The sequence below is a fragment of the Amphiprion ocellaris genome, chromosome 10, assembly GCF_022539595.1.
Source record: "Amphiprion ocellaris isolate individual 3 ecotype Okinawa chromosome 10, ASM2253959v1, whole genome shotgun sequence".
NCBI lineage: Eukaryota > Metazoa > Chordata > Actinopteri > Pomacentridae > Amphiprion > Amphiprion ocellaris.
Window position 1 is genome coordinate 13,938,400 of NC_072775.1, and position 14,993 is coordinate 13,953,392.

Here is a 14,993-nt window from a genome sequence, read left to right on the forward strand (position 1 = left end):
GTGCAACATTAATAAACATCCCTCCTGTCCGTGCAGGACTGAAAACTCCCAGAACACACCGCTAGGTAACGTTAGTTCATCGCTCCTGTTTGGACGTGTTGGGCAGATTTTCTCCCTCCAGGTGCTTTTGTCTTTCTTTCCTCGCCCATCTTGAGCCAGCTGTGCCCTCTACCGACAGATAAGAGTCTGAGCGAACAATAAAAACTTAATCAGATCAGGGGTCAGAGCTCTTTACCGCCTCTACGGAGGTTTGAAGGGGGGCAGCAATAAAAAAAAAAAAAGAGAAAGAAAAAAGCTGTGCGCGGCCAAGCGGAGCAGCAGCAGCAACCAGCCATTCAGAGCCTTTTCACGGCGGGATGTGAGCTGAGAGGCTCCCTGTAGTACCGGAGGACCTGTTCTGTTTCTCCCGGAGGACCAAACGGAGACGGAGCCGTTATAGAAGTGCTGGTTTTCTTTTCCTTTTTTTTCTTTTCTTCCGAGAACTGAACCTGCGGACCGCGGAGGAAGCTCGAACCAACGTCTCTCACATCTCCGGGTGCGTTAGACGTTAGCCGCTTTTATAGAGGTTTATTTCACTTAAAGGGCTTTTTTTTTAAACCATTGTACTTTTGCTGTCAGCCTATTTGTTAATGAAGAGGAAACTGTTAGAGAATAGTGTTTAGGCAGGTGTTTTTAATGGAAGCCAGTGTTGTTTTGGGCGTGTCAGTGGCCAGGTAAGTGATTAACTTTTGATAGGAGTGTTTGCTAGCTAACCTGCACCAGTTACTGCACTCTGCTAGCAGCTTCCAGTAAAGGTTAGCTTCATTAAAGTCGCTGTAAATAACTAATTCTACTCAAAATAAACAAAAACAAACAGGTAGCGTGCAACTGAACTGTCCAAGCTGCATTGTTTTACCAGTTTATATCTTACTAACTTCGACACACTTGCCTACGGGCTTATTTTTGACATTTTGTGCATACATTGACTTGTATGTACACTGTATGCATGTGTATGTGTGTGCAGATGGGTGTTGAGTAAACCTGCTTTAGCCGCAGGGACAAATATGTGAGACATGTTATCAGGACTGCATTCTCTAACATGCCGTGGCTCATCAGTAAAACCCTGCACACCTCAGTTGGGAAACCAGCAGCACACACCCACTCTGCAGGTTATAGTAACATCACTGGACCAAATCCCTGAAAACAAACTGCAGCTTGTTGTTACAGCAAGGTAATGAAAGGGGAAGCAGTGTTAGGGGTATTTGTTACATTGTAGGTAGACTTATCTGGGTTGTAGTAATGATCACATGCTTCCTGTGTCTCTGTGTGTGAGAGACAGTTTTCGAAACAAACTTTGTGCAAGAGAGGTCTTCTCTAATCTACACCAGACTTTGGCACTTTCTGTGATTCTCTCATTGTGTTGGTGTTTGGGTCGGCAGGAGAGCTGAGGTTGACATCCCTGCACCCTGCTGAATGCCTTTCATGGCCCTGCATTAACATCACTATGGCACTGACAGAATTACTGCCGCGCTGACTTTAGCTCACTCTGCCCTTTCTGCAGATTCTTTTTTTTCTTTTGCTTTGTTTTAACACTTTTTAAACGTTTCTCTTTGCGTCACGTTCTGTACTGTTTGGTGTTTTTGCTGTACATATTTTAAGCTTCCTTTCTCCCAGCTCTGTCACATGCGGAGGATTGATTGTGATATCCATACAACCTTGTGTCTTTCAGCCCTCCTCGGCTTTGTTTCTCTGGTCTGTGCCATCTATCTCGCCATGGACAGCCTGCTGAGCGGGGCCAGTAAAGGGGCCAGTGCCCTTCAGACAGCACAGACCTCATCACGTCATAGATGCCACTCGCTGTCTTTACCCCTGTATGACTGACTGTTAGGGAAACAATAAAGCCTAAATTTCTCTTAGCTTGAACAAAGGAGCCATGCATCCGCTGCTGTCCCTCGGTGTCTTTTGGCTGCTGCCTCTGGCCTTGATGCTGGAAGAGGACTCACCACTCGACTGTGTCCCCCGCAGATCTGTGCCCTATCACAGTGAGTGTTGCTCTTTGTCTTGTGTAACCCTGACTTTAACAGTGTGCCAGCTCATGTTGGCTCATATCGTTTAAGTTTGGAGTTGACTCATTGGGAAACAGGTTTTCATTGCTGGCGGTTGCTGAGTTAATCACTCATATGCTGTCTGCAGGGGACAACGCTCATCTGTTTCGTGAGGAGGGCGTGTTCAATTACTCCACCATGCTGTTGAGAGAAGACTTGGACTTGCTCGTGCTGGGTGCCAGGGAGGCAGTGTATGCTCTTGACCTCAATGACATCTCCAAGAAACATGCTTCAGTAAGAACACCTTTGTTATTAGTGCAGTTAAGGAGAATTTTATCTTGGAGCAGTGCCTATTTGTTGTCGACATTAGCGTTCTTTTCAAAGTTCTTAGTTTTTATTTACAAACTTGTGCTTAATGATAGACTGTATGCCCCGAATCTTGCCTCTCAGGCTACATTTGCACTGAGACTTTAATAAGATCCAGACAAAGGGTGCATACCAATACCCATACTATTTCGTAAGTCAAGAAAAGATTTATATGTCAAGTGTAGTATGCCAAAAATGCAAGGATGCTTCACTACATCGTCTCACGTTTTGCAGTATGTAAGCCAGCTTGCTTTTGTGGCCATTTTGACCCACAATCCTCTGTACAGCGGAAGATACATATATGGTACATAAGTGTATCACGCGCATTAAGACATGCTTGTGCTGCAGTGGGCACAGATAGATGACAGCTCATTTTTTACGAAAGACTGTAACGGATATATGAGCAAGATGGCCAAAAGTTAAGGTGCAATATTACAGTCAAGTAGTATTTCGTAAATATAAGCATAATGCATGATATTGAGTTCTGCAATCATAAAGACAAAGAATTTGATTTGTAATGTAGGGGTGCTTTGAGTTGTGGAAAAAGTGCTGCTTGAAAGGCTCACTTGAGGGCAAGAAAGCCACTCTTAAATATATTCATTACCTTTAATTAAATTCAGCAACAATAGTCTGAACCTTTACATAAGCATTTTTTAAGCATTTGCTGTTCACAGTGAACGCCTTCCATGATTTTGCTGTCATTGATACACAACCAGAGAAACAGCTGCGTCCAACTAGGAGCATGAAGCCTTGTAATAATAAGAGTAATAGTACATGTAGTATGCCTGTGTGGAACTTTGGTTATAATTTTACATGTCTGACTAGTAATACATGTATATTTATTGTATTAGATTCCCTATTTACACATGACCTCTTACGAAATTAGAAAAACACTGTCAAATAAATGATAGAAGTTTCATATTAAATGTGTAATAACACTTTAACTGACTTTTATAGCTTTTGTTAGTAAAACTAATACCATATTAGCATTACTAACAAAGCTGGCAAACAGCTTTGCAAGAAGACACTATGTGTAAAGTTTACACTGCTAATTCACCTAACACAAAACAAAAACCAACCAACTGTTTGCAGCTGTTAGATCTGCCCTTACATACATTTGCAAGGCATTTTACCTGCTCTTCTCCAGTCCTGTCATCTGAATAACTACTTTGTTTGCCTAATAAAGAGTGGAAATGGTTTAGAAGTGCTGCTTATAGTGCTCTCTCACGCTTTCTCCCTACATTGTTAGTTTTCAAAAAAGGCATGAAAAATGCCAAAAGAATGTACATTTATTCACTTCTTCAGTAGAAAAAGAAACAGAAACAAGGTGACTAAAATTGTTGTTTTACTCTTTCAGGTTAAATGGGAAGTGACACAGCAGCAAAAAGATGAGTGTAAAAACAAAGGAAAAGATCCAGAGGTTGGTAGTTTAGCTATTACTTGCTCAGATATATTGTCTGTTGAGCAAATGCAGTCATTGTTCTCAAATGCATTTACAGACAGAGTGCCTGAACTACATCAGGATCCTGCATAAGACGGAGGATGACAGGATGTATGTGTGTGGAACCAATGCTTTTGATCCAGAGTGTGACTACATGGTGAGAAAAACTCAGAGCGAGAGAGAGATTTCCCATACTAGTGAAATTGACTCAGTAGATTGCTATAATGTGTTTTCACCAATATCAATATGATAAATCAAGGATAACTGTAGGAATAAACGATGTGTTTGGTGGTGCAGTCCTATGCAGATGGAGAGCTGACTCTTGAGAAGAAGGCAGAGGATGGTAAAGGGAAGTGTCCGTTCGATCCTTTCCAGAGATATGCCTCCATCATGGTTGGTGAGTAGCAATTATTCCAGCAGGAAAGAAATTGAGAAAAAAGTTCAAAACAGCAAAAATGTGCTCATATAAATCTCTTCTCCTACCAGATAATGACTTGTACTCAGCAACTTCTATGAACTTTCTCGGTTCTGAACCCATCCTGATGCGCAGCTCTCCTGTCTCCATACGCACTGAGTTCAAAAGCTCCTGGCTTAACGGTCAGATATGATAGTATTCAGTGGGTTTTTTAGGAAGTTGTTGCATTCATTCAATGTCTTCTCTGTCTTAAGTGAGTCAAAGCTAATGTTTTTTGTTCTTTCTGCACCAGAGCCACACTTTGTCTCCATGGCTCAGATGCCAGAGAGTGACAAGAGTGAGGAGGGAGATGATGACAAAGTATACCTATTCTTCAGTGAGACAGCTGTGGAATGTGACTGCTATAACAAGCTGGTTGTTTCCCGTGTGGCCCGCGTCTGCAAGGTGATAAAGAGTTTGCAGCGCATGCATTTGCAATGACAATAACATACAAACAGCACTTCCTCAGTTGCGCCCTTTCCGCTGCTTGATTATGCATCCCATTTGTTTTTATGTTTTTGCCTTTGTGGCGTTATGGCGTCCCTCAATGCTCACAGGGAGATCTTGGAGGTCTGAGGACTTTGCAGAGGAAGTGGACATCCTTCCTGAAGGCTAGAATGGACTGTCCAGTGCTAGAGTCCCAGCTGCCGTATATTATCCAGGACACGTACCGCTGGTGTGACCCAGAGCAGCACTGGAAGCACTGTCTTTTTTATGCCATCTTCACACCACAGTCGTGAGTTGACTCATAAACACGTTCATGTTGGAGGGAGGAGGGTTTCTTTGTGTTTCGTGTTTGTTGGCACTCCACTTGGCTAAGTTTTCTTGTGTGTGTTTCAGGGACACATCAGACCTGTCTGGAGTGTGTGCGTACCGCGTGTCAGACATCAGCAGAGTGTTTGAGGAGGGAAAATACAAGAACCCAGTCCCCGTAGAAACCTCTTTTGTTAAGTGGGTGATGTATAGCGGAGAGGTCCCCGTCCCTCGGCCCGGAGCTGTGAGTCTGCCCAATATTCAACTTGTGTTTGGAACAAAACAAAACCTCAAAAGGCAACTCTCCTTTTTTTTACGAGTGACCTAGCAGGAAGCTGATTTCTTTTGTACTCTTGACTCTGTTGTTCTCTCTTTTCTCTTTCCTTCCCTTCTTCTCTCTCCAGTGTATAAACAATGAGGCTCGTAAAGTGGGCATAACTCAGACCCTGGACCTCCCAGACCGGACCCTTCAATTTGTCAAAGATAAACCCCTAATGGACCAGGCTATCCAGCCAATAGGGGAAAAGCCTCTACTGGTGCGAAGGGGAGCTAAATTCACACGTGTCATTGTTAACCAAGTGCAAGCCACAGATGGCGAGAAGTACCATGTGATGTTTATAGGCACCGGTCAGTGGTGGTTTTTTTGTTGTTGTTTTTTGCATAAATACCACACAATGCCCTTGCCTGTATATATTTTCTTTAGCTGTTTTTGATGACTTGACAGCATCTGTGGTAGATGTTAGACTCTGTAAATATGACATTTTTTATTTTATTTTTATGAAAAGAGGAAGGTACATTACTCAAAGCTGTGAACTACGATGGAGAGATGTTCATCATAGAGGAAGTGCAACTCTTCCAGCCCCCAGTGTCTATCAAGATTCTTCAGTTTTCTAATGTCACGGTAATTTAAAATCACTGTCACCAATTTAATGCCTCCTTACTGTCTAAGTCTGTATTCACTTTGTATTACAGTGAAGTCCATACATTAACGTCTTGCTTTGTGCCTGTGCGTACTGGATCCATCATGCACAGGGTCAGCTCTATGCAGGCTCAGACTATGGAGCAGCACAGGTACCACTGGCCACCTGTGAGAGGTCCTTATCCTGTGTGGACTGTGTACTGGCCAGAGACCCATACTGTGGCTGGGACAAGACTGATAAGAAATGTGTTTCCATTTCTAATTCAGAAAGGTGAGCAGCAACAAATAATTGATTAGTTGTTAACTAACAAAATTACTTGCCAGCTGATTTGATGCTTATTGTATTTGAGGAATTTCTTAAAAGTCTAAATTCTCTGATTGCAACTTGTTAAATGTGAATATTTCCTGGTTTCTGTACTCCACTGTACTAAAATAAGTATCTTTAGGTCGTAGACAAAATAAAGCATTTGAGAACATCACATTGAATTTTGGGAAACACTGATGAACATCTTTCACCATTTTCTGTTAATTTAAAGATCAGACAACTGATAATCATTAACTGCAGACTGAGTAGGCAGCAGTCAAAAGATGTATAGCAAGCAGTATTACTATCTGTTCAATTCAAACTAAATTATAATTATTGTATCTTCTGCTTCAGAGAGTTAATACAGAGTGTGAAAGAAGGAAATGCCTCTCTTTGCCCAGATGCTGGTGAGTTAGTGTACGGCGATCAGTGCATATTTATTTTTGTCATATAAACTGAACCTGCAAGATTCTGCATGCGGTCCTTTGTGGGCTGTCAAAATGAAAATGCTCTGTTTATTGATTTCAGACCCTGTCAAGCCTGTGGATCGGTTCATCTGGCCGGGTGGTAACCTGAAGCTCAGTTGCCCTTCACCTTCCAACCTGGCAGAGACCAGCTGGGAGCGTGATGACCGCCTCCTGACACCCTCAGCTCGTTTTCAGCTTCTACGAGATGGACTGCTTATCCTTAACTCTTCAGCTAGCGATGCTGGTCGGTACCGCTGCGTGTCTGTGGAGCACTCCAAAGCTGATGACTACACCAGCACTGTGGCTGAGTACCTGGTCACAATAAATTCAAAAGGCTTTGGTAGGGGTGGTCAGCCGTTGTCTCCCCAAGCACAGACTGATGGCCCCTCTGTGGCTGGTCTGCAGGCTGTAGTTGCGCTCCTTGTGGTTGGACTTGTCGCCCTTTTAGCCTGGAACTTTTACAAAGGCCACCTACCTCTGCCCTGGAACTGTGGAAAGAATAGAGCACAACCCCAGGGGACCCATGACCAGGAGGCTGTAAACTCCAACGTGACTCACCAGGATGCTCTGCGTCCTGCACTGGCTGAGAGCAAGCCTCTGGTGTCGGGAACGGACAACAACGGCAGGAACAATAACCACACTGGTGGAGAGGCTGCATTTAATGCCGCAGGGGAGAATGATGCCCCAGAAGTCAGCCTGCCATCTCTGCAGTACATTGATGACGAGTCAGAAATTTGAAAATGTCAAGCACATATTCAGTTTTCTACTGAGTGTCAAGTGTTCCAGTTACCCCAAACCACGTTTCTTACCAGGCACACTGGATATATCTGTTCAGCTGTAATATTGAAAGTTTAAATCTCAAGAGGAATTCACAGCAAACTGGAAAGTAACAGTCCAAGAGGCTGAAACCTTGTTTTGAGAGACTATTAACTGTTGAGCCTGAACAAAAGATTTTCTAAATCTTTCATCCAAGTATGAGATACTAGAATTTTTTTTTTTTAAATACGCAAGTATATTTTTAACTTTCTACTAATTGTTTTAAGTCCAGTTATAGATTGAGACATCTTGTAAAGACTCATATGATTTTTCACAGGGGATGTACAATAAATGAAATTGAGCCACTTAATTTCTAACCACTAGCTACAAAGATTTTTTTTTTTTTTTTTTTTTTTTTTTTAAACTTAAAAAAAAAAATCTCCTCCTTGTGTTGTTGCAGTGTGTCCAAATACAGAGTAGTTATATTTTAGCTTTCAGCAAGACTGGATTTGCCAAGAATGTGAATACCAGATGTTTAAGTAACCTGCAGTTATAATTCATCTTGTGCTTTTGTATGACAGTGTAGTTTTATGAGTGAAGTCTTCTTATGAAGTCACTCAGTTTTTTCCTCTAAGAAAATTACTTGAGATTAAGAATAAAAAGGAACGAAAATCTTTAATATGTAATTTTCAGACTACATTAATTACAGTTGAATTTTCCAGACAATAGTACAAAGTGATTTGCAACTTAAGCACTGTTTTTCTGTGACAGCAACTCCAAAAAAAATAAAAAGCACATTAACTGTACAGTCTAAATAATACACAATGTGTGTATAAAACTGAGGCCTCAGTCAACATATGGTTTCTATCTCCTGTAGCGGTATCTCTTGAAGTGGAACCACAGCTGGAAGATCCCGTTGGCAAACTGACAGCGGAAGCCGTGTCGATGCGAGTACTCCCACTCCCTGTTTACAATCTTAAAAGCAATGTCCTCGTATGGTGGGCCCGCATGGAATCGTAAAATCCCAAAGTCCTTGTTGTCGGGACTGGGCTCGAGGAAGTACTGAGGGGTGGAGCGTTTGTCAATCAGGTCCGGGTAGAAGATGTTGAACTTGTAACCTTGGACAATCTTGGGCGGAGGGTTGTCGAAGTCATAATGCGTCTGGTTGTACTTGTTCCACTCGAAACCGGTGTGGACCCTGTTGAAGAAGCGGGGTTTCCTGGGGCGGTATTTGTCTGCCCACAGGTACATTTTCCCTGTGACTGGAAACTCGACGCTGAACTGGGCCTCGTCGTTGCCCATTCCTTCTTTGGCTCGACGTACGAAGGCGTCCTCTGCGCTTTCCTTAGCGTCACCTGACAGAGAAAAATAACTGAGATAGTTTGTACAGTAGGTATTGGTTTAATCAACATTCCTACTGTTGGGGAGCTTAATTTTACCGACAATGTATACTTATGATTTAAAATGTGTGTGCAGTCTCATACCGGTGACTTGGAGCTGTCTGCGAGCTAACTGCAGCCTGTGTAAGTCTTCTTCTGGAGTGATGGTGTGCGTGTCCAGCGGCAGTTCGGAGGGCGTGAGCAGCGCTGGACTGTAGCGGCCCGAGTCGTATTCCGCCTGGCTCTGCTGGATGAGGTCCTCCTCCGTCAGCACGGCCTCCACCACCTCGCCCTTCTCCTCGTCATCCTTCCCTTCACCCTTTTCTCCTCCATCCTCATCCCGGCTTCCTGCTGCAGATGTGCCTGGTTCCTCCTCATCCTCCTCTGTGTCTCTGTTCCTGTTCCTTGAGGATGAAGACATACTGGGTTCTTCTGTTGTGAGCTCCCTTGATGGCCCTCCTGTTCTCTCACTGTTATAGAAAAACCATGGGTTTAATTTTCTTGCATCAAAGAGGCAAGCATTTAATATATTCTCGAGGCTATACACATTTTCAAAAGAAGCACAAAAGTGAGAAATAAAAGTAGTGAGATAAGGAAATCCAAATCATGTACATTTAATACAATTTCAATGAGGTTGTGTGTCGATTGCGGTTTCAAGGTAACTTACTCATCCTCCTCGGTCCTCGGCTCCTCTTTAATGATGGGGAACAAAGGTTCACTTTCCACTCCCTGTTCCTGTTTCAGCTTGAACAGTTTCTGACGCAGCACATCCTGGTGCCGTTCTCGCAATCTGGAATAGAAAATAGTAGTTCCCGTTATTTTTTCATTGCCTGCCCACATTACAAAAGCCTCCCATATAAGTTTTATGACTTTAATCTGCTTGGTTGGGTATTTCAATTATTAGAACATGCAGATAACAGCGGGCGTTGCCACATTCATACCTGGCTCTGGCCATGTAGACTCTGACTTGCTGCAACAGACTCTCCCAGTAACCGATATCAAGATTGGATCCTCCAGCCCGAATCTTTGACTCAATGTTAAGATGCAGTGCTTGCAGCTGGCTGTATGTCTTTCCTTTGAACACAGTCTGAACGTCAGTGCTCACAGCTGTGTTGATGCCCTCACGACGATCACCTGACGATGAAAAAGATTGCATGAAAGGTCGAGTATGCGATTCTGGAGAAAGACTTTTGCTATTGAGCTAGTTAGTATACTTTGATAGTTATCATATGCATTTACTTCCAGCGTGTACACTGAAAGGACAGCTAGCAGACTTGAACAAAATAGGACCTAACAGCACAGCAGAAGAACTACTGCATGATAATATAGTAGAATAATTACTGTACCTGGTCCTTTCCCAGAGGCTTCCAGTTTTCTCAGTTTGCTAATCTCATCCTCGGTGATGGTCGTCATGTCTCTCCAGAAGTCCACGTTCTTCCCCTGCTCTAACTCCATGTAAACCTACCAGAACAACATTCAGACAGTAGCCCACATACAGAAAGAGTTAATCTTAAGAACAGTAGAAGTAAAGCAACTGTGAAGACAACTTTTTTTTCCCTGTTTTGGGCCAATCTGCATCTAAATAGTTTACACATAAAACCAAGTACTCAAATCAGATTAGATGCATTGTTGCTCATTACAAATCAAATGTGTGTTAAAGTAACATGATATCAGATTTACTGGATATTATACAAGAATTTTAAAAAGTCGCGATCTTTACGATACACTTGTTCTTGTTTCTTATTACTACAAGGTGACATAAGATATGCCTTTGTTGTTCCCACAGTGAAGAAATTTGCAGTGTTACAGCAGCAGAGGGGATGGTGCAGAAATGTAGGCACATCAGTAAATAAACAAGACAATACATTAAGTATTGGCTATACTGTACAGATTCTTCCATATGTAGAAATTCAGATATTGTACAGATTCCACTGAATGTGAAAAATAATTATATTGCACAGGATTATGCGAAAAGTCTCACAAAAATGGTATTGTACAGATCCCCTTCTAAAGGTACAATACAAGGCACAAGTGTGAATGTGCTGATGTTGCATGACAGTGAAATACGTCTGCTTTCTACTGAGAGCAGTGGTGGTTGTAAAGTCTGACAGCTGTAGGAAGGTAGATGTTACAGTGTTAAGGCCACTACACACTGCAATTCTCGGCCATCCCACAAGAAAGATAACAATTGTGAGACAATTGTAGCAATATCTTTGGTCTTCAATTAAATTAAATTCAATTCAATTCAATTCAATTCAATTTTATTTATATAGCACCAATTACAGTCAAATTGTCTCAAGATGCTTTATAGAACCCATATGCCTGACCCCCAGAGCAAGCCAAAAGGCGACAGTGGCAAGGAAAACACCCTTTTAACAGGGAAAAAAACCTCGAGCAGAACCCGGCTCTTTATGTGGGGGAACCCATCTGCCTGCTGGCCGGTCTTAGATCTGAATCGGTGGTCCTGTATCGCACTGTGAGACAGCTTCAAGGACGACCGTTGTCATGGTCTTGCGAACAAAGACAAACTGCGATAAAATTCTGACAGTATCAGAAATTTGTAGTGATTGTTTCACTGTGTGACTGTTGCTGCGACCTCCGTCAACTAACCAATAGAAATGCAGTATGAAATGACGTACTGATCAGCGCAACACTGGCGCTAAACCCAAATAGATGATTTGTGGCGACAATTGCATAATGCATCAAACAAGTATGTGGGATTTAAGCAAAGTAGAGTTGTGGCAGCAGAAGCTCTGCCTTTTTGATGTGTCCTCCTGTTCATACATTTCCCTGTAATTGTAGGCACCCAGTTTATGCTTCGGTTGTTTATTTTTTATGGATGGACGATGCACGCTTATGACTTTGTATTCTTGCGCATTCACGTCGACTCACGTACATTGTAGGCTGCAATTCAGCTTGTGTTTTCATTGTGCAATCTGCACAGAGGAAACTTCATGTCGTGGCCAAAGATTACTACGTTCATGTCATACAGTGTAGCAAGTTGTGAACTTGTAAGATTGTTAAAATCGCACAGTGTGTAGACACTACACAGTGCTGTCAGAGTATCCTGCAGGGGGTGGGACATGTCGTCTCTGTCTTTCTTTGTAAATGCATTGGTATTTTCAGACTAGTCCAGTTTACAATAAGTCCCCTATTAAAGTAATCCTGTCCTAATGGAACCATTCTGAGCTCCAGTCATGCAACTTTTACAGTTTAATGTTAGAGCCACAAACCTTTATGTCCTCCAGCAGGTCATCCATGTCAGTGACTGTTAGTCCATTGAGGAATGTGTAGGGTTCATGCATCTCCACAGCAAGATCATCATCTTCTGCACTGATGTACTTTGCCAAAAGGTCAATAGGCTTGGCACGACCGTCACGAATTCTAATCTTAGACCTAAAAACACAATTCACAAGAGTGTGAGAGCATGCAGATTTGATTTAAAGAAATCATGTAGGAGTGTGGAAGTGGAATTGCGTAATTGTAGCACAACAACAACAAAAAGCATCTGTGGAATAAAAATAGGGTGTTGTTCATCGAGTGAAAAGGTTAATATTGATGAACACTAACCTTAGTTTGGCCTGGTGCAGATGAAAGTTGTCTTCCTGTTCAGCCCAGGTCTTGAAATGCTCTGCCTCTTTCTCTCTCTGCAGCATTTCCAGCTCTGTCTCTCTCATGGCTTTCTCTCGCTCCCGTTCCAGACGCAGCTGTTTCACCTAAACACAAAGCAACAATGATTAAGTATGTCACTTCCAGTATTTCTCAGTCTTAAAAAATGATTCCTACAATATTTTGTTCCTCTCTTTGGCTGAGAATTGATCCTCAGTACTTTTTGATTAAAGCCAGGTACTGTATCAGCATTCAAGTTGAAACTTTTCCCCCAAGAACTTTCCCATAGTTCAAACCTTCTGCAGCTCTCTGCGGTTTTCCTCCTGAATGCATTTGTTCCTTTCTTTAAGCTCCTTTTCTCCAAGATGACCAATGCCTTTCTTGTCCAATGCCTGAGAACATGCACAAAACAAAGAGTCAAGCATGAGAAAGAATATTTGAAAACCAGGTTGCAACACAAATATCCAAACTTCTTGGCCAGGAACTCACCTTCTGCCATTTAAATGTACCCAGTAAGTTGTTGTCACCAAAGGGATTGTCTGCATTTGTGTATCCCATGTACTCCTCACTCCAGCCCATCTTCTCTCTCCTTTTCTTCTCCTTTGCCTCTTTCTTTGCTAACCTCCTGGCTCTCTTCTCTTCTGGTGTCTCCAGAGCTTTCATCATCTCCTTCTGTTTTTTCCTTTCCTCCTTTTCTTTGACGGCACGGCCCCCGTTATCAGACCCTGAGCTGTCAGATGACTCAGGTGAACTGGAGCGTTGCCTTCCTCTGTACCTGTCATGCTTCTCTCTGCTTCTCTCACTCCTCCCTCGCTCCCTCTCTTCACTCCTCTTCCTTTGCTCTCTGCTTTTGTCTCTGTCTCCCTTTCTTTCCCGATCTCTGCTGTTACTCGTCCATTTTTCTCTTTCTCTGTCCCGCTCCTTCCTCTGTCTGTCTCTGACTGGACTCTCTCTGTCAGGACTTCTTCTTCTCCACCTATCTCTGTCGCTGCCTCCATCTCGTGAGCCAGAGCTGGACTGAGACCTTCCCCTTCTCCTCTCCCGAGATGTTCCTCTACGATTTTCCACTTCCTTTCTCCTCCCTCTCATTTTGGGATCATCTAAATCAGAACTGAAACAAAGAAGGCCAGGTGAATATATGCTAGTTTGTAAGAATGAGAGAAGAATGTCAGAAGACTCTATTGGGGAACTTAGAATGCCTCACAGAACTTAGTTAACAGGCTATCCCTAAGCCCTCTAAATGAATATATTCATGTATTCTGAGCTCTCTCTACACTGACATGCATCAGAAAACCCTTCACATGATTTATACTTTTAAGTAAGTCTTTTCATTCACATACTTGTTCAAAACTCTGGTTGCTGAAAAACTGGTAGCTGGTCTGGGTTTTGAGCATACAGTCCCAGAAATTTTTGCACATTTAAGAAAAATCTTAACTGTTATGCAATTACTATTTTGAATCAGTTGGCAGAGCTTTAAGGGAGCAAACAGGTCTACAAGCAATCATCTATAAACTAAAATCTTCCATATGTTTTATTGATCAATTATAAATAACAATAAAAGATACCCAGGCAGTTATGAATGTATAGTGTACCTCTGCATTTCTGACACTGAGTGGATTACCAGGATAATCCTGGTAAAGTAAAATAAAATGAATTTAGTGGGATTTCATGAAGCTGTGATTGCATACCTGGGGATTCCTTATATTCTAAAAGAAATAACAGCATTAAACATAGCTCCATTTTGTTTTAATTGCCATGTGACTCTATCAAGTTCACAACTTACCACGAGCCCCTACTCGTTTTATTGTACTGAAATCTAGAGACAGACCTCACTTTATGACTATGTAATTCCGTACTAACCAGTTAATACCAGATAGTTAAGCAGTTACCTTGAGGATCGACCCCTTGATTTGCTCCTCTGACGGTGTGGTTCTGACCTCCTGTCGTTCTCCGAGCCGCTGCTGGAGCCTGATCGACCCCTGTGCTGAGGCCGACGCCGTGCTGGGGAGCCATCACTCGAGTCTCTGCTGCCGGATCTTCCGCGACCACGGGCGGTTTTTTTCGTGTCTGCAGACCGACTGCGGCCTCTCCTCTCCTCTGGAGATCGAAACCTATTTCCTCTGGACTTGTTCCGCCGGTCTCGGCTCCGACTCCCGGACTTAGAGCGAGACCGACGTCGCGATTTCGAACCCATCACGAACTTTCTGTCAGAGCGGGTCTTGAATGGCAGCCTGTCGCGTAAATAAGAGGTAACAAAGACAACTGCGAGCACTGCGAGTGTCCCCACTTTGAAAAGTTGAGCGGTGTGTTTGTAAAATATTTAATATCATTACATTTTCATTCACCTTAGCCTCCAAATAGCTCTTGCTACGAAAAAACAATGCGTTAAATTGTCTAGTGTTAACGTTATTTATTCAAGCAGCAGAAAGCCGCCTAAAAGGGGCTTTTATTAAAATGGCGCAGATTATAGACGTCACGAGTACCGTTTGAGAAAATAAACGGCAAATAAATACCTGTTGTT

General features: G+C 42.7%; 2 protein-coding genes across 3 annotated transcripts; one reads left to right on the plus strand and one right to left on the minus strand.

Annotated features, from left to right (window-relative positions):
- Positions 1–133: 133 nt before the first annotated feature.
- Positions 134–7,898, plus strand: sema4e (semaphorin 4e). 2 transcript variants are annotated; one of them, XM_023288059.3, is made up of 15 exons: positions 134–535; positions 1,709–2,021; positions 2,173–2,318; positions 3,748–3,810; positions 3,890–3,988; positions 4,129–4,228; positions 4,318–4,428; positions 4,539–4,690; positions 4,843–5,021; positions 5,126–5,282; positions 5,443–5,665; positions 5,824–5,939; positions 6,071–6,228; positions 6,616–6,668; positions 6,790–7,898. In XM_023288059.3, exons 2-15 carry the CDS (start codon positions 1,913–1,915, stop codon positions 7,464–7,466), a joined length of 2,343 nt encoding a protein of 780 aa, XP_023143827.2. In that variant the 5' UTR covers positions 134–535; positions 1,709–1,912; the 3' UTR covers positions 7,467–7,898. The 2 variants fall into 2 exon arrangements, with proteins under 2 accessions (XP_023143827.2, XP_023143828.2); XM_023288060.3 differs by lacking the exon at positions 134–535 and adding an exon at positions 558–713.
- Positions 7,899–8,140: 242 nt separating this feature from the next.
- On the minus strand, positions 8,141–14,768 carry cactin. The gene is made up of 10 exons (XM_023288058.3): positions 14,362–14,768; positions 12,962–13,583; positions 12,769–12,864; positions 12,434–12,579; positions 12,097–12,259; positions 10,210–10,324; positions 9,805–9,997; positions 9,531–9,653; positions 8,969–9,333; positions 8,141–8,839 (listed from the first exon to the last, which is right to left on the minus strand). The coding sequence occupies exons 1-10, from the start codon at positions 14,664–14,666 to the stop codon at positions 8,349–8,351; spliced, it is 2,619 nt and encodes an 872-aa protein (XP_023143826.2). The 5' UTR covers positions 14,667–14,768; the 3' UTR covers positions 8,141–8,348.
- Between the last annotated feature and the right edge of the window lie 225 nt (positions 14,769–14,993).